The sequence below is a fragment of the Austrofundulus limnaeus genome, unplaced genomic scaffold (assembly GCF_001266775.1).
Source record: "Austrofundulus limnaeus strain Quisiro unplaced genomic scaffold, Austrofundulus_limnaeus-1.0 Scaffold106, whole genome shotgun sequence".
NCBI lineage: Eukaryota > Metazoa > Chordata > Actinopteri > Cyprinodontiformes > Rivulidae > Austrofundulus > Austrofundulus limnaeus.
Genome location: NW_013952508.1, coordinates 1,088,305 through 1,110,948, shown reverse-complemented (window position 1 = coordinate 1,110,948; position 22,644 = coordinate 1,088,305). Strand labels below are relative to the sequence as shown.

Below are 22,644 nucleotides of genomic sequence, written 5' to 3'. Positions count from 1 at the left end.
GTCCATGGGATGCAATCGTTGTAAATAAAATTGCGGTAAAAACAAGTTGAAACTTCAGTCTCTGAACTCGTAAAATTTTTCTTTTTACTTTTCGCTGTCATTTTCATGAATGGACACTTCCTGATATCTGAGGCAGGAAACATAGCCTTATATGGTGTTTTTGGGGTGGTAATTATGCTAATCTCCTCTCCTCGTGCACAAGCAGCTGGATAGAACAGGTGTAAATTACGCAGCTCATTTACACACTTTTCCTGAAGATAGAAGAGTTTGTTGAATCTGACGAACCCTTCATACGAACAAAAGTAAGAGAAATTTAGGATAAGAATACAAACATGTTCTTGCATGAGGCCTATTGTGTTTCAAGGAGCTCTGAAAAGTGTGTGCAAAAATGACAATGACTGCTGAACAACCACGTAACCATGCATTGTCCTGTCGGATGCTGTTCGACCATACTGAGCACTAGATTGTTTGATTGACAACCAAGGGGGAGGGACATTTATGGAGTGATTGGATATAAATGAAAGTTTGTTTGGCCAGTGACAAATAATTTTCTTAATTTTTCATAAGCACTGAAGAGCTACTTTAAATGAGCTCACAAGCTACCGGTTGGAGACCCCTGGACTAGACTGATGAGCTAACAGTTAGCTTCAATGCTGCTAGGACAGAAGTGAATTGTTGCTGCTAATGTTGCTAACGCTGCAAACTGTCAGACACAGCCAATGTCTGAGCTGCACTTTAAACTACTGGACCACATAATGTTTTTGCAGAACACATTTGACCAACATTACCTGTAGTTCCCATGGRACTGTCAAATGACAGTTTGAATTAGCTTTTTCGTGTCCACTGGTATGTATATGAGGCTATTTACATCACATTACAGAATCAGTTGCTATGGCAGATGAAGTTGCTAGGGGAGACAGCAAGTCCTGTCACCTGTCACCTGTCACCTGTCACCTGTCCATGGTCAAGGCGGGATTGCATTGGTCACTTTTATCTGAAGGCACCTGCCTCCGCCTCCTCGTCGACCTAGGCGACGACGAAGATTATTACAAAAAATAACACTGAAATAATGTGAAGCTGACACAAATACTTTATTTGAACTATAATTCCAAAACATCTCAAGTATGCATCCTTTGTACTATTCATATCAGCACAAATTCAGATATATACGGGCAGTAGGCCAAATGGCTTGTGGATAAGCCATTTGGATTTTTTATTTAGCTAACATCAGCAAACGATTGTAATTGTCTTTTCAAAAAACATGTTTCTGTCACGATCTGAACCTGGGTGCCGAACAATGGAACTGGGCAGAGCAAGGACAACAAACACTTTATGCAATAAAACTCTTTATTTATTTACAAGGGGAAGGGGAGTGAGGAGAGGTCAGCAGCTGGGGGGAGAGAGCGAAGGCTCCATAGTGGTCCAGAAAAAAAGTACCCAAAAAATAAAAAAAATAAAAATTACAACAGTAATTTTTAAATAAAAGACAAAATAAAATAAGCATGCAACAATATAACAAAATCATTTGTAAATAGAAATGTAACCTATGCAGAAATATGAACTATGTACAAGCAAGTAATAAAAGACAAAATAAAATAAGCATGTAACAATATGATAACAACCCAACACTGGAAAAAATGCCTGTCTAATGAAGATTTTTTTTTATCTTATATCCAGAGAAAATGTTTTTTTGGCTTGTTTGAAGTAAAATGAGAGCAGAATGTTAGACTAATTAGCCATGTTTTCTGATTTTACTTAAAACAAGACTAAMGCCATTTTGTCTGGATATAAGATAAAAAATCTTGGTTAGACAGACATTTCTTCCAGTGAAGAGACTCATCACACTTACAGAATGTCAGAACACACCTGGCACTGCCACAACATCTCCTTCCTACATTTGCCACATGAGAATCTGTTACAAGAAACACAACGCTGAGTGGCACAGTTACTCTTGCAGCCACACTTAACCTGGCACGATACCCTTCTCCCTGATTCAGGTGTGGGTGGTTGCAGCTGAAGGTTTTCCTTACACACCTCCTTGGCTGCCATATGAGACTGTGCAAGCTCTCTTGCAAGCTTCACTAAGAAGTCCGTTCATCTCTCTTTGACCCCAGTGCATGCCTGAAAAAGCACATRTGCATTCAAYGCTGCRATGTCAATCATGTTGTAGAACACAGCAACTGGCCAACGCCGTGTTCCTGAACGCACAGTGTACTTTCGCACCATCTGGTCCATGAHATCAACACCACATTTTAGGCTGTTGTAGTCGGTGACTGTGTTAGGCTCTTTTTTTTTCGGGTGTCCCTAGTCTCCACCACACTGTGCATGCTACTCAGGATGCAGACAGTCTTTCTCCGTTTGGGCGCATAAACAGTCAGTGTGGCACCAGAGGTTGAAAACACCTTTGTACTGAATTCGTCACGGTCCAAAGTCTTTTTGGCAGAGTCTGGAAGCTCACGGCGAAWCTTGTTCACTGTGCCAAGGAGGGTGGTCTTCCGGCCGAGCAGTCGTTTTGCTAGCGACAATGAGGTGAAAAAGTTGTCTGTGGTAACAGTTCTTCCTTTGTCCATAAATGGTTCCATAAGCTTCATCACCACATTTTCAGATAGTTTTTCCCCGGTGGGACGACTGGGGTCTTTGCCAAGATAAGGGATAATGTTGCATACCTACTTGGATTTCAGGTCACATGCCACCCAGAACTTTATGCCAAAYTTGTCAGGTTTTGTAGCAATGTACTGCAGGAAACAGCAACGGGTCTTGGTTGGAAACAATTGCTCATCTATGGTGATGTGCCTTCCTGGGYTGTAAAAAGTGATGCAGTTGCCAACGAAAGCCTTCCAAATACCAGAGACTGCAGCAAACATTTGCAACTCGTTCACCACGTGTGTCCTTGTCATCGAAGCATAGGTGCCGCATTATGTCCTGGAAGCGGTTTTGAGCCATAATCTTGCTGATGGAGGGCACTCCCAGTGTTGCAGACTATATGTCATGCACCGGTGGAAGGCGGACAATCCCTCGCAGGATGAGGATTGCAATGAATGCCATTAGTTCAGAGACGGCCATGAACCATTTTTCATCCAGTGTGTGGCGTGCGTGCTTAACAGTCCAGTCCTGTATGGTCTGAAGCTTTTCCATAGAGAAGAAACAGAGGAAACTCTGTAAGCGACTGGACACTTTTCTTCTGGCCAAAGGTGTTGGCTCTCCATCCGTGGGATGGCATTCAATAGGGCTGTGATTCAGAGGTCTTCCGATCTGTTCTTCACGCCACACTGTGCCGTCTGTAATCCACTCGTGTGTCTCCATGCGACCTCTCTTGTCTGGAGGTGGTTCAGTCTCCTCATCTGCAGGACAATGTGTTTGAGATTTGATTTGTGAAAGGTCACAATAATGGGAAATTGACACAAATGTAGTATTTRAATTATAATTCTGAAACATACCAAGTATGCCTTCTTTGTACTAATGACTGTTTTCACACTGCAAAGAAGTGGAATATTTATTAGTCGAAATAGCTCTGATTTTGTTAACCTTATTTTAAATAAATTTGTCTTTTGAGAACTGCCAATAGGTAAAGATTTTTTTAAAGAAATTTATACAACGAAACAAACCCCTCAGCTACTTGAAAAAAAATACATTTTCATGTAAACATTCATAAAAACCTAAGTAAAAACAACTTATCAAGACACTTTGTCCTGTTTTAAGTCAAAAGACACATCAAAATTGCTCAAATTAAGCAAGAATAATATTCTTGAACAATTGTAACTTATCAAGATGGTAGTTTTTGCAACCCTAACCCTAACCAAACAAAAGTAGGACATTTAGGAAATCTTACCAGAAGAAATTTCAGAATCAGAACTTAGCTGAAGGGCTATTTCTTCTCCATCTGAGTCACAGGGGTTGACATGGTTGAGAAACTTCTCCAAAGCTTGCTGTGTGCTGTGAAACTTTGCCATCTTCGCTGCTCAGTCACCACAGTAAGTGAAAAACGTGTGTTGATGTGACTTTTTTATGCAACTTGAGCTGGATAAGAAAGGGGCGGCCCTTATGTCTTCACACCTGCGCCATTACGTCTGGCACGGCTTGTCACATCTAGGCCATTAGCATTGCTGAATGTGGGAGATGTTTGCTAGTCGATCACAAACAAAGAACTCAGTTTCAGTTGCAACTCAGTACAATTTGGTACAATAAAGGAAATGTTTGACTTTATACCAATGTGCCATTACATTTTGAAAAATCTGAAATTCAAATGGACAGGCAGGCAGTAGGCCAAATGGCTTGTGGATAACCTATACAATAAACTGCACCAAAGTAAATAGCCTATCTGCAAGCTACATGCCGAATGAAATAAAATTGAATAAAGTTGTTTCACTACAGTTTTTCCTTGGAATCAAACAAAATGGTCGTGTAGCAAATCAGTATTGCCACATCATCAAAGTGGCCATCTTGGTTGAATGAATAGTGTGGGGATGTTTGCTAGTTGAGCACAAAGAACTCAGTTTCAGTTGCAACTCAGTACAATTTTATACAATAAAGGAAATGTTTGACTTTATACCATTGTTTGCTAGTCGTGCACAAACAAGGCAGTTGTTTGTGCAGGTCAAAGCTGACCTCAGAGTCACAGGAATGTGTGGAATGAAGTTTTTCTTGTTCAGCATCTCCCCCAAGAGATGCAAATTGCTGGATGCAAATTGTTGTCATGACCTCAGAGTCACCGGCACTGGAGTGTGCAAATGTGTAGTCCTGAATCTACCCTAAGAGAGCCAAATTACTGTCATTTGACAAGGTCCTGGTAGTTGAAGGAGTCTGTGGAAAATGCTGGGAGTCCTATACCATCTTCAGTAGCGTTAGCAGCATTAGAAGCATTAGCAGAGCTAGCATTTGTTTTTGTCACAAGATGATGACATCACCACAACAATTGTCCCAACCTCAAAGGCCGCGCTCCATTCTGAAATTCTTAAATGCAAGTTTTACTATTTAGCTGCAACACTTAAGATTTAATATACATCTAGATTTACACATTTAGATTGAGGATTAAACATTTAGACAGAATATTTAACATTTAAATTTAACATTTAATAAAAAAAATTAAAATGTAAAAAAAAAACAAAAAAAACAACAACAACAATGATCTAAAACAGTGGTTCCCAACCTTTTTAGGCTTGTGTACCCCTGAGCCATTTTTTTCATACCACTAGTACCCCTTCAGTCAAACGTCAAACGTAATGATTCTCCAAAACTATAAAATGATTATTAAATGAAAATTATTTATTTAACCCCCTAGAACATTTACTTCTCAGACATTTTATTATTTTCAACCCAAATTAAACCTTGAAAGTGAATAAGCAATTAAATAAATAAACCACGTAATGGCAGGTCCAGAAAACAGCAGCATCCAAAATACATCAAATACCCCCTGAACAAATTCCGTGAGATTCTGCATTTTATTGTATTTTGTGTCAGTTTTGTGATTCGTTTACATTTTCCACATTGTGGAAATCATAGGGCCCTACAAATCTCAGTCCCATTTTATTTATTGTTTACACACCTGGGAAATTTTTCCACATACCCCCTGTAATATGCTCGAATACCCCTGGTTGGGAATCACTGACTTTTTAAAATACAATAAAATTTTAGATTTTTTTCAACTAGGACTTAAACTCATAAAGTAAGCTAAAGTGACTTTTTAAAAACATTTTAATTTATACTTGGCACATCATAGTTTTTTATTACATGAATTTGGTACAGTAATATTCCTGCATGTCCTGATGCATCTCAGTAATCCAGGTAAAAACGATGTGAACGATGGCCATGTGATGTGAGTATCAGTCACCTGTGAGCGATAGCCAGGTGATGTGAGTATGAGTCACCTGTGAACGATAGCCATGTGATGTGAGTATCAGTCACCTGTGAGCGATAGCCAGGTGATGTATGAGTCACCTGTGAACGATAGCCATGTGATGTGAGTATCAGTCACCTGTGAGCGATAGCCAGGTGATGTATGAGTCACCTGTGAACGATGGCCATGTGATGTGAGTATCAGTCACCTGGAGGCAGGACTCAAAAGCCTGAATTTTGCCTGAAACTCTCAGACTGAAGAAGTCTCTTGGAAGAGAGACGAAACGTTTCATTAAAGAAGAACCCGTCCAGAAGACCTATACAATTTTTTTTCCTTTAATATTCCTGCAGTTTTCTCTGGTTTCATTCAGACCAAAATCTTTTGTGTTAGGATATTTGGTAACTTTAAAAAGTCACTATAGGTGCAAATGAGAGAGTGAATATTTCTTTTGGCTTTATGTGTCCCTGTGATGGATCAAAATTGCAGACTTTAGAATTCACATCCAGGAGGTTTTTTTCTGTAAAGTCTGTAGTGAGCTGAGATGCTGGCTTTAATAGATTCACCTGAGGAGTCGAGGACTTGGATTCACATGTAAATCACGCTGGAGCCAGTCGAACTTCACAATGGAGGCCCTCTGTGACTCCCAAAAGAGATGTTCTGGTCATGTGCTTGAAGGTGTGAACTATCAGTCTGTTTCAAAATGCCCTTTTGTCTGATTTGTGATGGACTACAGACCTATCCAGGGTGTCTCCTGCCCTTTGACCAATAATCCCTGGAGGTAGACATCTAATGTGGTTAAAGAAAATGGATGGATGGATGGATGGATGGATGGATGGATGGATGGATGGATAGATGGATGGATGGATATTCCTGCCTGAAGTGCCCCAAGCTGCACTGGAAATGCTACAGCTAGCTGTTGCTGATATTCACACATGTAAAAAACAAAACAAAACAAAAAAACAACAACAACAACATTAAATTAGCATAACTTTGTATTGAAAAGAGTGATGGTGATATAAAAGTCTAGTGGTCACATGAACCTCTTTAGAGACTGGAGTTGTTTTAAGACAGCAGCAATCCACTTTTGTCCTGCCTGAGTTCAGACTAGCCATTAGCTTATCCATCAGGTAAAACTGTATTTCTTCAAACTGTGGTTGTTCAAGGCGTTATCTACAGCACGCCAATAATTCATTGTTGTTCGTGTTCAAACTAATTTAAATTTACAAACAGACATTTTTAAACCAGCGATGACTTTTAAGCATTAAATGTCTAAAATGAACACAATCAACAAGCTGTTGACACATGAGAACAACACACTTATTTATTTACTGCAATGTAAGATCTAAGCAGATGATTTCATCTATTTAACTTCCAGCCATTCAAAAAACAAAACCTAATTTAAAATATTCTATTTTTTTTAAAGCTACAACATCCTGAGTGGAGATTTTATGAATCAGGTACTTGACCCTAGTTACTTTGGTGGTAAGTGTGAATATGTCTATAATGGTGAATGGAGGAAACTCAACTATGATGCCTTCTGTGAGAACCTACACTACAACGAAGATGAGAAAAACTACCGGAAACCTTATAATTACCACACCTACCGTTTTGTGGTAACTACTTATCTCATGTTTTGCACTTCAGAATGGTTTTGACAACAACACAAAGGGCTTTGTAATAAAAAGTTCAATCTGTTGCAGGCTGAAGCTACATCCAAAGGTTCCCATGAATATTATGAAGATATGCAAAGCCTGCTGAGAGCAAGGAAGGAAATGTCGTCTTCCATGGCTGGTGTCTCAGTTGGGATCCAGTATGTGGAAGTTGGACTGGAAGGCAGCTCCGAATCAGAGTTTCTGAAAAACGTGACAAAATATCACAGCCAGGTAAATTCTAAAGGCAAAGAGTCCAACACGAGTTGTTTGTTTTAAATACACAAATTTTAAAAGCCAGAAGCTCATTTGTTTAAAGAGAAACAGTTTCACATTTTCAGAAATATTCGTTGCCTTTTTTGTTAATGTCACAACATTGAACCAGAATGGAAAATCTTTGAGTAAGCTTTCTGTCCCGAGGTAGAAAAATATCATTTGTTGAAAAGAAAAAAAAATGGAATGTGGAATAATCAATTCAAATTCATGTTCCATCCACCCATTATCTTCCACTAATTCCGAGTCAGGTCTCAGGGGCTGCAGCTTGAGTGTCTGGCTGGCCGGTGAATGCCTTGGAAGAGCTAGCTGTTCAAAAAGAGGCCTGGGGCTCCCGCTTCGGATGTTATCATCCATTAAATGGATATTATTAGTCGTTAGCAGGCCCATGGAATGGCTTCAGAATGTCCTGACTGTGGCTCCTAGTAGGTTCTTTGTCCCATAGAATGGACTGATAACGTCAGAACCGGCTGGTTAGTATGAGGCATAAGCCTGTAAGGTTAATTTTAGAGAAAATGGTCATGGCCTTCAATAAAGTAGACTATTGTTGCAGGCCCTAGGGCAATGGGAAAAGTGCTGGACCAGAGAGTGGGAGAGCCAGGATGGAGACCAGGCACAGGCAGCAAAAAAACAGCACGAAAACCACCCCCCACGCCACCCTGGACAAAACATTAATTAAAATATGTTTTGGTTATTTACACATTCAGTGTCATTGATATATTAACCCTCTAGGGGGCACTGTCGGAATAGTCTGAAGTCATTCTATGGGACTGATTACGCTAATAACATCCTGGACTGATAACATCAGAATCCACTGGAAGGAGCAACAGCTCTACTCTGATGGTGCGTTCACACCGAACGCGATTTCAGCGTCAGGAGCAGCAGGTTTACATGCAAAGTCTATGGTGGACGCGCTTCAAGCAACGTCGGGAAGTTCTGCGGCGCCTCAAGCGCGATTAGAGCAGCGCGATTTGAACGATTTGAACGATCTGAGCGTTTGACGCGCTGAGGCGCAAATCGCTGAAGTTAGAAAATCTGAACTTTTGCAGCTCGACGCGCAGCGTCAACCAATCAGAGAGACTCCACTGTGTGACGTAGCGACATATTTCCCGACGGGACAGTTTACTGAATGATGTCCACTAACCTGAAACAGACAGAGCTCCTGCTCTTTAGCTGAAATGAGTGCCTGCAGTCGTGTCCTGATCCGCAGCAATGCGTGGCAGCGACTCATCAGACTGAAAAAAATAGTCCTGAAAGCAGCTGTGAGCCTCTACTCTGAATTATCTGGTGAATTAATTATGAATTAATTATCTGATGAACGTGACACGCTCTGGCTCTCTGTAAATAAAGCAAAGCCACTTCCTCGTCCGACATTAAACAGCCCCACAGAGGAGGGAGGGGCGGGGCGGCTGTCGCCATGCAGCGCAGCTGTCCTGCGTCTGACCTCAAAGTGCACAAGCTTCAAACTTCAGCGTTGGCTGCGATTTTGACGCTGAAATCGCGTTCGGTGTGAACGCACCATGTCTCTCCTGGAGAACTGAACTTTTCACCCTATCTCTAATCCTGTGATCACACTGAACGCAATTTGAGTGTCAGGGGTATCTGGTTTACATGCAAAGTCTATGGTGGACGCACATCAAAGGGCGTCGGAAAGTTTAGTTACGCATCTATCGCAACACGTTTTGAGCATTTGATGCACATAACCAAACTCCCTCCACAAAACGTATGTAGACTGGATTAGCAAACTCCCATGACTCCTCAAGGACTGTCATGAGGGTAAAGAGCTGGTCAAATTCATGTTTGGTTTGATTTTTTTGTACATTTGTTGTTTTGTCTTCAGGACGTCGGGTTTGTCAGACTTTGGTCCAGAGTTCAAACAGCCCTCTTCAAGATGAGATCTAATCAGTTGATGCTTCATGAAGATTTCTACGTCGCTCTCATGGAGCTTCCTGAGCTGTACGATTTTGGCATGTACTCCCGCTTCTTCAACATGTTTGGCACCCACTACGTGACAGAGGGAACCATGGGGGGGACGCTGGAATATGTTTATGTTGTCAACAAAACAGCCATGGCGCAGTCAGGTAACAGGACTTTTCCATTTTGTCTGACAACAGGGTGTGCTGAGAGTAAAGGAAACCTTGTTTAATCCTCCCCACTCCTTTAGAAATCAACGGTGAAACACTTCAGTCATGCTTCGGTGCCTCCATTGGAATAAGTGTTCCAATTAATGATAATGCAAAAGTAGGCTTTAAGGTTAAAGGAAGTGCATGCGGTAAAGACCAAGACATTTCTGGAGGTAAGAAATCAAAATTTTGATGGTGGCTAACTTTTTCTTTTTGTCTTGCATGTTTGTTCTTTGTCTTCAATTGATTAAAATATAGTTTATTATAATGAGTGATAAAATGATATCTGTTTTTTGTAGAGTCTTCCTCTAATAAAGCTTTGGTTGAGGATGTCGTCACTTTGGTAAAGGGGGGTATCACAGAGACCAGCTCAGGTCTGTTGGTTGTCAGGAGCCCTGATACGTACAGGAAGTGGGGTGCTTCTCTTAAATACAGCCCAGCATTGACTAAATTTGAGGTAAAAAAAAATCACATTCAGCTGAGAAAACAAGAAAGAAGCTGGGAGTTCGGACATTTTATCAATTACATTGTTGGACTTTCTTGTGCTTCTCTTTCTGGTTCTGACCTATGACCTCTTAGATCATGCCAGTTTATGAAGCTGTGCGCTTCAGCACTGCTGCTGATCACGCAGGAGCAAGAGTAGCCAACATGCAGAGGGCCCTGGATGAGTATCTGCAGCAGTTTGATTCTTGTCGCTGCGCCCCCTGCAGACACAACGGGATCCCTGTTCTCTCTGGGACCTCCTGTAGCTGCATCTGTAAGTCAGGCTACCGGGGCATCGCCTGTGAGGAGACACACAGGAGAGGTGAGACCCGCTTAGACTGTAGATAAACACGTATGTCATTAGTTTTATAGAGGCAAGGTATTAAATACTGTTGGCACATCCACCCTTTGACAAAAACTAGAAATATGATTGGAATCCCAAGTGGGAAGGGGATGAATACCCGTAAGTCTCTGTTCCACTCCTACATGTGAAAGAATGGGAAAAAAACAGTAAAAAAAAAGACCTCACCTCTGATAATTTCCTTTAGGTGTTAACTCCTGTTGATTCCCCTTGTTGTAGTTCAGATATTCATTTTTCTGTCATGTTTCACTGTGATTAGATTTTTATGCTCAAAAGAAAAAAAAGTCATGAGTCACCATGACTGTGTAAGCTAGGAAACTGGATTCAAAGCTCCACGTTCCTCCTGCACAGACTATTTAGCGCAGTATGAGGGCCAAAATTAAGACTTTTGCGCAACCAACAATTGCTACAGCCTTGTAGCAGGAGGCTACATCTATTCCTAAGCCAGCTATTGATCTGATTAATGATAGGCTGACACCGGTGAGAGGCCAGCACTGGCAAACGAGAAGGAGACTATTCATTTGTGTTAGCAGTGGAGAGGCTAGCGACTAGCATATAGGTGAATTATGAGAAATATCTGTATATGACATAATAAATATGAGCCTAATTTAATAACGTGTCAAAAAAGCCCCAACTTGATAGTTCTGAATTTTCTCATAATTCGACTAAAGAGAAGAAAACACGGTTGAACAACAGAAAAGACAAACTCAGCTGCTACTTCAGGTGGTAACAAAAGCTGTCTGCTTCACAGTACCATATTTTATATTTATGCTTGACGTCATGATGAACAGTAAATTCTGTCATAACACCTGTCAGTGCATGTTGCTTATTGGCTTTTCATGTCAATCATTTTTGTTAAAGTTTTCTTTATTCAAAAACGTTTTTGTCCAATAAAGTGAGCAGCCTATGCTAGTCACTAGCCCCTCCAATGCTAACGCCAATCATAACTGAAACTCGGGAAATATGATTTCCTGAGTTTCAGTGCAAAAAATATAATGGAAGGACCAGAAATTGGAATTCCAACTAAGTACGTATGAGTTTAACAACCAACCTGACCTCATGCTTTATTCAAACTGTGCGTGAGAAGTGATGATAGCTGCAGAAATGAACTCTTCATTTTAATTTCTTTCTTAGTAAATCAGTCACATAACAGACCATCCTGAATCTGTAAAGATCTCTGCATAAACTACAGAATCGTCATCAAGTTGTACTGCTCAGAACAATTAGCTTAGCTAATTAACAGATCAGCAAATCCTTCAGGTTTTATGGTTATAACTGAAACAGCTTTAAGTTGTTCTGACTTCTGAGGTAAAAAACATTGCAGCATAACAAAGTTGAGTTTACGTGAATCTGTTGAACCTTAAAGTTCACTTTTACTGTATTTTTATTTTATCTACACATTTCACTCTAACTACTTCATAAAGTGACTAAAACGTTCAAATGACAGACGTTTGTTCTCTTTATTTAACTATAATTCAAAAGAAAAGTCAACTTCCCAAAACATTTACAGCTGGCTCTAATCTCAACATATTTTTCATGTGAACAAGATTTCATAAATTTTTACCCTGCAGATTTACTAACACATTTTAGAATAATGTTATGAAGAAAAAAAAAACCTTCAATCAGCTTGAAACCATTTTGATTTTACTCAACAGATACCAGGACAGATGGGTCATGGTCCTGCTGGGGGTCGTGGACTTCCTGTGTCTCAGGGAGGAAGAGCAGGACAAGAGTGTGTAATAATCCTGCACCTGAAGGGGGCGGAGCTCCCTGCCTGGGCTCTGTTACTCAGAACCAGCAGTGCTAAAAAAAGTGGTTTCTACAAACTAAAAAAGTGTGTTTAACCAAAACAGAAATAAATACTGTATGTGTTGTGCATACTTTGTGTTCTTGTGATTTGTTTTAGAGTGTGACATTTGTTTATTTATGAAGGTTAAATCAGAGTACCAGCAGCTGACATTAGGTCAGTGCCTAAGGCAGATAAGTGCTTTATAAAAACAAACAACAAATAACACATGATGCATATTCAAATCAGCATTTCACAGAGCATAGTCCAAAGGCAAACACAAAGGTTAAACTTTTATTAAATTTGTAACATCAGAGATTTTAGAAGCATTCAGTAGAGTCCTGTTCCAGTCCGATGCATGGGAGGCCTGCACTGCTGGGCGCTGGGTTGTTACACTGTCGACTCCGTGTCATTTTCCCCCCGCTGCAGGAAGACCACGCTCCCCAACAGCTCCAGCTGCCATCAGTAGCCAAATCTATAACAAACAATCGAATCATTTGTCATGTCAGTGTCTCAGAGGGATTAGAGGATATGAATAAATTTAGTGTCACACTGTGAAAAGGTTTGCTGACCCGTTGGCCTTTGAGTGATCTCACAACTTCTCCCAGTGTAGCCAGAAGGACACAAACATTCACATCTTGTGCCTGTAGAGCCACAAAAATCATTGTGATGTATTTTATCATATCACATTGGAGATGTTGATCTAAAAATAAAGCAAGAATGAATCATTTCTTGCAGGAAAGTGCCACCTGTCGTGTTGCATGCCAAAGTTTAAACAAATGCTCCTTCAATACTGGATTTATGTGTTGGGAAGACTCTCAGCTACTTCCCCACCAGATTTAAACTCAATATCTGTAAAATGAACTCAGTTATAGGGATTTCTGAGGATGATTAGCTGTGGCAGCCATTTTATTTGGTTCTAAAGGGATTGGGTTTCTACATTCAATTATTACTTTATATGAATTTTATCAAAAGCCATCCAGTGGCTTTAACATCTGCATGATATGCCAGACTTTCATGTAGTATTCTGGGGTGTTGTATGTAGCTTTACAACTTATAATGAAACAAAAAATTTGTTTCAATTCCAGACTGAAAGACACGTGTCAAACTCAGGGCCCACAGGCCAAATGTGGGCCTTCCCTGCATTTTATGTGGTCCACAAGCGCTTCAAAGATGTATTAATGTCTTAAAATTAGTGTACTATGCTTTAAAGCCTACAGTGACCCTAAACTAAATCTCCCATAATACATGTCAATGATTTTACCCATGAAATGACAACATCCCATCACTAAATGGAGATGCACAGGGTTCAAAAGTAGCCATCAGCCAGTGAAATTTGTCGTGTAAACAGCAGCAACCAGGATTTGGTGTGCCACAAGGCTCTATTCTTGGTCCTCTCCTCTTCTTTCTGTATATGCTGTCATTCATATCAGTTGTAGCCAAACACCACTTTTTTCTCACGGTTTTGCATTGGACTCATTGATTTATTTGCTTCTTGTCTCGACTGCATCACCAACATTAAGCCGCAACCAAAACTTCCTGTTATTAAAAGGAGAGATGGAGTTTATTGGTGATGACAGTCATTGGAACTTTGGTGTTTTGACAATTATGCTTCAACCTACATTTAAAAAGGATTTGAAGTTCAATAAACAAATATCCTCTGTAGTCAAGAGCAGCCTTTTTCAATTACATCTTTTAGCCAAGGTTGTGTTTTTAAGTCACCATGACCTGGAAAAAGCCATTTGTGCTTTTATTAGCTCAAGACCTGCTCTTTTTGTTGGAATCTCCCAACCCTTCCTTACCAATCTTCAACTTGTTCAAAACTCTGCAGCCTGATCACGTCACCTGTTTTATGCTCTCTTCATTGGCATATTCTGTTTTCAAGCCTACAATGACCATAAATATCCTCTCCCATAATGCATTTCAATCATTTCACCCACACAACAATACCACAACTAGGTGGAGGTGCACAAGGTTCAAAAGTAGATAACAGCCAGAAAAATCTAATGTAAAATCTCCAAGATGCTGTAAGTGGGAATTTCCCACTTTCAAGTTGTAAATTTAAACTGGAATGCTCCTTCAGTGGACATAGCAGTTGTTGTTGTTAGCAGGGCTCAGCTGTAGCAATGAGATGAGGAATGTTGTGTTTTGTGTTTGGTTAAAGTTAAACACAAAACGTTGAGGTGAGTAATAACTGGTCCTTTGAGGGCCACCATGATGCTCATGTGACCCTCAGTGAAAATGAGTTTGACACTCTTGCTGTAAGGTAACAAACTGGAAAGAAAGGGGTGAATGCTTTTGCTGCTCACATTACTTTGGTGTCACTGGGTTCACTTCATTAAACTCTAACCCTCATATCCAGATCTTGGCAAATAAATAAGTATTCATTGAATATTCAGTGAATAAATGGTGGAATAAGAAGAAATTGAGTCATTTAAAACAAACAGTGATACCTTTCAGAACAGCCTGTCCATTGTTGTGACAGGGAGCGCAGCGACAGGAGCTCGTCTCTGCCAGGTACTCTGACAGACCTTTCTTCAGGTTTCTTTTCAGGATGGCATCTTGGGTGAAGTCTCTGGATGTCACCAGCTCGTACAGAGGCTTGGCCTAATGGTACATACGTGTTGTTACTGTATATAAACCAGGATAATATTGAACTGTATTGGAAAAATTAAACGTTTTTTTAAAACTGGAAAATACGAGTGCTGAGAGAGGAAGCCTTTTTTCATTTGATACACTTCATTCCATCCATTATCTTTGACCATGTTTCCTTCCTGGATTATGGGGGTCCCTGTGGCCTATGAGAGGCAGGGTACACCTTGGACAGGTCTCAAATCCATCACAGGGCCTTTTTTCACACTTGTATTTGAAAATGTTTAAATGTTTGCTGTTCAAATTACCATTGATCAGCTGAGTTGTCCTTTGATTCTGTGTAATTGTGCCCATGAGGGTGGGGGAGGGGTACTATGTATTTTCCAGACACAAAGTTCAGTTCTATACCACAAAGTTAATAATTGTATTGCCATGTTTGTTGATGCAAAGCGTCCCGTTGCTTTATTGTTGCTGGACCTTGCTTTTGACCATGCTCTTCTTCTGTTTCACTTTAAACATTATGTTGGTATTTCTGGTTCAGCTCTCAAGTGGTTCACCTCCTACATGGTCAACAGAACATTCTCTGTCATGCTGGGTATAACAGTCCCTCTTTATGTTTTCTTGGGAAAACATGGAGATCTTTGATGAGTGCAGTAGTTTCTCATTTACTTCACTGAAAACCAAACATTGCTGGAATGCACAGAATACAGTGTGAAAACTAAAACTAAAATATAAAATACATCTACATAGGTATCTTTGTTTGACATGGAACATAAATACAACACATGTGGTGTAAACTTAATGGACTATGCATCTCTAAATACAGTATGTACCCTGCTGTCCATGGGCTGCGTGGTGTTTATGCTGGTAAAGTCCATATTTTGCAGCTACAAAGCCTCATTGAACTGTTCTGACAAATGTACGCTACAAGTCTTGATTTATGAAGATGATGAACATCCTCCTCTTCCTGCCATCTGTGGGATATTCCAGCCCTGAGTACTGACTGACAGAAGCCACAGCAGAATTTTTCTCACTCTTATTTTATGGAATGAATGAAGGCAGAACTCATTACTAACTAGGCTACAGCACTCTCTACTGGACATTACTAAAATAAACAGAACAGACATTTAGGTAATCTGTGTTTCTTTACTGCTTCTCTTTCTCGTGGTGTGCCACAAGGCTCCATTCTTGGTCCTCTTCTCTTTTCTTTTTATGTGCTGCCGTATAGATCAGTTATAGCCAGACATCATTTTTAGTTTCACTGTTGTGCAGATGACTGACAGATTTATTTGTATATGAAGCCTAGGGGTAGTTACTTTTAAACTTATCTCTATTGCATCACAGACAGCATCCAAAACTTTGTTTGTAAACGAAGGAAAGAAGGAGTGCAGCTTTTTGGGGGGATAATACATATTGTAACTGATGTTCTGAAATACAAGTTTAGACCCACCGTTAAAAACTTGGGTTCACTTTTGGCAAGGATTTGAAGTTCAACAAACAAAAAGTAACAACAGATTTTTCAGTTACATCTTTTAGCCAAGTTAAGTCTTGAAATATGCATCGAGAAAGTCCATTCAAGATTTCATCAGCTTGAGGCCTGACTACTGTAAAGCTCTTCATGCCAGTAGCTCCCAATCCTTCCTTTGCCATCTTCAACTAGTTCAAAACTCCAGCCTGGCTTTTAACTAACACTCACAGATGTGATCACATCACCTGTTTTGTTCTCTCTTCATTGGCTTCCAGTCCATTTTAGAATTAGGTTAGACAAAATAGACAAACAAAAACAGTGTTATACAAAAACATTGACCACAAAGTAACAGCTTAAAACATGTGAATGCTTTATATTTCAACTGATTCACTCACTGTTAGTCGAATGATGTCAGGGTTGAAACGAACGCCTTCACCCCACAGCCTCATTAGCTCTGGAGTGGGAAGCGTCTTAGACATCAAAGCGCTGATGGTTTCACTACTTCCACCCCGTACAACAGCAACAAAATCTTCCACCATGCTCCCGTTTTGTGTGTCCTCTGAGTAGAGACAGAGTGACAGTCTGAGGCCTTTAAAAGACTGGGACATCTACAGAACCTAAGACATTCAATCAATATTCAAAGCTCACCTCCCATTTCATTCAGAAGGCCATCACAGCTCCCACCTTTAGCGCCCACAGATACATAAACTCCATATATGTTTGCTCCAACATTTAGGCCTGCCTGTACACAAGACTTGTAGGCTTCCAAAGAATAATCTAGAAACAACAAATGCAGAAAGTAATTACTGATATTTATCATATCTCTTTTTCCTTTTATTTCTGCCATCATTCACTCTTCTCTTAATGCTGGAATTGTTGAAACTGTTTTAAAAAATTCATCACTACAATTTAAAAAAGACCTGGTTCTGATCTTAATAACAATAATAATCTGCCTCTGCCTCACCTCTTCCATTCATTTTTTAAAATGCAGTAAAACTATTGCTACTCAACTGCATTCATTTAACCTAAAACTACAGTATACAGTATGAACAATTGCAGTCTGGTTTCCACTCCTGTCACAGCACAGTATCTGCTTTCCTGAGAATTAAAAATACTCTTTTTATGGCAGATTCTGGTTTACTTTCCCTCCTCATCCTCTTTAATGTGAGTGCTGCCATTGACACACATCATTTTAGATCATGTTGATATCACACACCTTGATTGGTTTTGTTCCTGTCTCACAGATGTACTCACTTAATCAAACTCAAATCCTTCAAATCCCACTCCTTCTCAGTTATTTCAGGTGTGCCCCAGGGCTGTGTTCTGGGTCCCTTTCTTTTTGTCACTTACCTTCTTCCATTTAGTGATATATTTTTGTACATTCAACATTCACTTCCATTGCTTCACTAATGACACCCAGCATTTCTTACCCATCTCACCATTTTTTAAAATCCCATCCTTCATCCTCCCTATCTAAAATCCCATCCTGGTTCACCTCAAACTTTCCTAAACTAAACAATGAAAAAGCAAAGTCCCTACTCATTGGTATTAAATCCACTCTAAAGTCAGCAGTTGTTCACAGCTCCTTGGTTTCTCTTACCTTCAAGCTAAGAGTCTGGGTGTCAGACTAGACAGCACTCTATTATTTAATTCTTAAATCAATAATATTGCCCGTTCTCTATATTTCCACATACGAAACATTTATCGACTGCCACTCACTTTCTTAGTGCACTGCTTCCATCCTTGTACAGAGTCTTGTTTTGTATTGGTTATTGTATTTCTCTCCTCTTTGACCCCATCATAAATCCCTCTGAAAGCTTCAAATGATTAAAAACTGCCTGCATAATCACCAAAATCCTCTAATTTCACTACATCACCCCAGTCTTACAGCAACTCCATTGACTTGAGGTCATTTTCAGAATTTAATTTACCTATCTCTCTGACCTCCTGCACATCTCCAACCCTTCTTGTTTTCTCTGTTCTTCCTCTTCCATCCACCTCATGCTCTTTGTCTGCCTCAGCACCATTTTATACAATTTAATACAGAATTTCAGCTTCTACAATAATCTGCAAACTTTGACCATTTAGAACTCCATTGTGCTAATACAACCTGACTTTTCCAGCTTCTCCTTGTTCAGGATGATGGTATACTCATAGTCTCCCCCAAGTGTGGCCTCAGTGACGTAGTGGGTGCCGTAGTCCCTGTAGATCTGACTGTACTCTCCATAGATATAAACCTGTGGCAGGGAGCGAAGACGCTGCAGAAACTCGGGGTGAAGCACCAGATCTTCTGATTTCAGCATGTACTGGGCCAATTGCAGCTCAGCTTTGGCTCTGAGAAAACTGTAGCTCTGGAGATCAGATAACACGGCTGTAAAACTCCCAGCTTTAAGATAAATAGTCTTGTAAAAACTATTGGTTGGTCATTGAGGAAACAATTAAAAAACAAAAGATAAACAAACTAATGATGGCGTCTCACTTTTCCAGAGGCACGGCGGGTCTTCTGAACTGACTTTCTGTATTTGGATTCACTGAAGTTAAATCCAAAATTGAAAACCCCTGGGACACCAAAGCCGATGGAGAAAGAGGTTTGGGACGTGTGCTCCGTACTGCTGTAATGCATGTATTCAGAGTACGTACTGAAGGCATTAAGGGTGAAATCGTAAGAACCTTTTGTCTGCAAACAACACAGAAAGTGAGAAACTTTTAAACAACAACAGTGCAGACGAGTTGGATTAATGTTTGAAATATTAAAGAAAAGAAAGATCATGACGGTGCTTGTCCAGCTTATATCCACAGATGTTTGAGCCCTCCCAAAGAAAAACACAACAAAACAAAAAAAAACAATAATTTTCTCAGTATAGCCACTTATTTATTTAGTTTTCTTGACATAAACAGCGCTAGTTTTATTTTTTTTACTTTAAAAAATGAAGTGAGTTTTAATCAAAATAAGTTGTGTCATTGCCATAAGACAAATAGTTGTTTATCTAGTTTTATTGTAATGATGGTAGTTTTCCTCAAAAAAGCAAATTATCCTGTTTGAAATCATGAAGCTTGTTTTTTTTATTGATAATGGATCTTAACATATAAATTTATAAACATATAAGTATTTTTGATTTAGAAAAGCTACTTTTTGTGGTAACTGATTTTGTTTTTCAAAATTAAACTTAAACTTAAGGGTCAACCAAGACAATCAGGCTGGCAACTGATGAAAGCTTCATCACCAGATATCGATCTTCATTTTTTTCCATCCATCCATCCATCCATCCATCCATCCATCCATCCATCCATCCATCCATCCATCCATCCATCCATCCATCCATCCATCCATCATTTGGCACTTGTTTACTTCTAATCAACCAATTCTTTTGATAAAATTTTCACTATTTTTTTAAACTAACTGTGTGTTGTGATCAGTATTCCCTCTGTAATAAATATGTTTGCTGTTGTTTAATCCTGCATGTGGGTGGTCACACACCAATGTCATCTGTTCATCACGTTGTTTATCGGCACTGGGGTCGATCCGGCTCTGTTACAACCTTGCTCGGGGGCAAAGAGGCGCAGCAGATGTGGGCTCTCTTCGACCTCCTCGCCAACTCAATGTGTCTTCTGAATGGATCGAGATGGCCAGAACACGTCTCAGTCCTGGACTGAGGTGTTTTGTAAATGAGCCAAATAAATAAATATATAAAAAGATTATTTTCTTTAGACAATATATTGTTGTTTTGTCATCTCAAGAGAACCACGTCAACTTTAAAACCAGCAGGGATGACCATTGTTGGCTTCCATACACAGCTCATGTTAATAATAAACTTTAACTACACTCCACCTATTATCTGTTGAAAATAAGCAGTGCAGTATGAGTTGTTCACAGTCATGTTTCACCTGGAATGCGTACTGCTGCAGGTTGAAGGGCTTCCTGAATGGGACATCTTGGATGTACTGAGGCAGACAGCTGCCTCCGTAGTATCTGTTATCAAGCACCACACCTTCCAGATCACTGTTCAAAACATTTATTCTGGAAAACAGAGCAGCAGTGGTGCAGCATGTTCTCATTACTGACGTTTTTTTTAAATATTGGACATCCATGAAGCAGAGTGGGCAAGTGACTCACCCTTTGGCAAGATTTTCAATTCCCCAGAACTCCTCAGCCTCCACCCTGCAGGGCTTGGAAGCTTTTTTACAGCCAGCTTCATCAGACATATCCCCACAGTCATCCTCTCCGTTACACTGCAGAGTTCTGTGGACACAGCGACCTGAAAGAAACCAGAGACAAAAAGGCTTTTACTGTACGCTGAATATGAGAGTTTCAGTCAAAAGAAAGAAAAATCCCCCAAGTCCCCTCACCGGCACCATAAGAGTCAGAGTTCATACAAAATCCTTGAAGTTCCTTTTTCGACGAGTTCCCCTTTGTCGTCACTTCCTGTTTCATTTTGGCCACGCCGAGTTCAAATTAAAAGTACACCAGTTATATAACTAACAACATGGATAAAATAATTTGAATTATGTCCAATTTTTTAGATATTAAAACGTTTTCTTACAAGTTTTATGTTCATAAGAAATGCATGCCACGCAAATAATGCTAGTAATACTACAAATTATGCTAAAGTTTTAAACCAAGGTTTTGTGAAATATTTACGAAGCCCGCGAGGGGACACGGGAGATTTTTTTCTTTTGCGTTCCCACGCAATACTTTTGTGTTACCTCGCAATACCTTTTGCATTCCCTCGCAAAAGTCGTTTATCACTGTTGTGCCTGCCGTTTTATTAACACATTCACGTGTTCACCATTAGCGCGTTAGACTACTACTTTAATTCAGCTTCTGAATGAAAATATCACAACCACGCATGGAAGTATGTCATATGCCAATATTTTAACACAGTACAGCCACGCAACATCAATGTCAATTCACAAGCTTGTGGCGACACATCCTGTTTTGGTAACTGGATATTTCAAAACAAAAGTCTGATTTAATTCAGTTCATGTACAAAACAAACTTTTGCATGGGAACGCAAAACAATTTTGCGAGATAACGCAAAAGTATTGCGAGGTAACGCAAATTTATTGCGTGGGGACGCAAAAGAAAAAAATCCCCATGTCCTCTCCCGGGCTCTGTAAATATGTTAGTGCTCAGAATATAAGTTGGAAATGACTCTCAACTACCACCACAACAGATTTAGGCCTAACATCTGTAAAAGTGAACAAGTTGCAGCCATTTAGGCTGATAGTTGTGACAACCATCTTGACTCGAGTTGATTGTAAATGCCAATTACATGACTGTGTACAATATGAAATGAAGGTCAAGTGATTTACTTGTGGGAATAATTACAGTGATAACAGAGGTAGAGGTTACCTGTTTGGGTGCAGAGGAAACCCTCACATAAAGGTATATTGTCACAGGTGTAGCGGGCCGGGACGTCACAGGCCTCCTCCTGCCTGCTGTGGAAGCTGCATGGCTCCCCGCCAAACTGAGACGGCTGGTCCAGTTTTGCATAGCGGTACTGGATATTTAGAGGGACATAAACACATGAAAGGGTCACACAGACACAGAGGAAGGTTCCCCCACTGTCTAAAATAGGTGGCTCAGAAACTCCTCCAGGAAGCTGTAGCAGCTGAAATCAGATTAGTGGGCAGTTTTCACTTTGTCATGTCAGGTTTATTAATCCCCCTCTCTTGTAAAGTGGGTGAGATAGAAGACTGGAGTACATCAGCTCAGACCTCTGTCAGCTCTTTATGGTCCACAGAGTAAACAGCTCTTAAATGGTGAAAGCCTCTGAGTTATCTGCAGAGTGTTTCTCTGCAAGGATTATGAATTTATCTGCCTCTAATCTTGCTCTATACAGATGAACGACTTAAACAGAAACACTAAACTGCACTTATACATCTAAATAATAGTGTCATGGTGAGTTAGTTGTAAAGAACCCTGCTTTATGAGACTAATACCAGCTTAATCTCACAAAAGCATGTTCCACAAGATCTTGCAGAAATGAAATCAGAATTAATGAAACCTCCCCTCTGGTCATGAATGTGAAAAGAACTTGTCAGATTTCTCAAAATAAAGTAATTTATTTTAGAT

The 22,644-nt window shown here is 40.0% G+C and overlaps 2 protein-coding genes across 2 annotated transcripts in view; one reads left to right on the top strand and one right to left on the bottom strand.

The window, feature by feature from the left end:
- The window catches only part of c8a (complement component 8, alpha polypeptide), a gene marked incomplete at its 5' end in the record, with an annotated part of 13,947 nt that extends 1,345 nt beyond the window's left edge, over positions 1–12,602 (top strand). The window contains 7 exon segments of the mRNA XM_014013820.1: positions 7,257–7,446; positions 7,534–7,716; positions 9,596–9,836; positions 9,920–10,051; positions 10,178–10,335; positions 10,458–10,683; positions 12,378–12,602. Coding sequence (XP_013869274.1) covers positions 7,257–7,446; positions 7,534–7,716; positions 9,596–9,836; positions 9,920–10,051; positions 10,178–10,335; positions 10,458–10,683; positions 12,378–12,529 — 1,282 coding nt within the window.
- A 180-nt stretch (positions 12,603–12,782) lies between these two features.
- The window catches only part of c8b (complement component 8, beta polypeptide), a 14,413-nt gene continuing 4,551 nt past the window's right edge, over positions 12,783–22,644 (bottom strand). Inside the window, exons 3-12 of the mRNA XM_014013821.1 lie at positions 21,922–22,069; positions 20,683–20,824; positions 20,454–20,586; positions 19,048–19,245; positions 18,679–18,919; positions 17,217–17,345; positions 16,964–17,127; positions 14,962–15,115; positions 13,081–13,152; positions 12,783–12,983 (exon numbers count right to left, since the gene is read on the bottom strand). Of these exons, the coding sequence (XP_013869275.1) occupies positions 12,829–12,983; positions 13,081–13,152; positions 14,962–15,115; positions 16,964–17,127; positions 17,217–17,345; positions 18,679–18,919; positions 19,048–19,245; positions 20,454–20,586; positions 20,683–20,824; positions 21,922–22,069 (1,536 nt within the window). The 3' untranslated portion in view covers positions 12,783–12,828. The remainder of the gene's footprint in view (positions 12,984–13,080; positions 13,153–14,961; positions 15,116–16,963; positions 17,128–17,216; positions 17,346–18,678; positions 18,920–19,047; positions 19,246–20,453; positions 20,587–20,682; positions 20,825–21,921; positions 22,070–22,644) is intronic.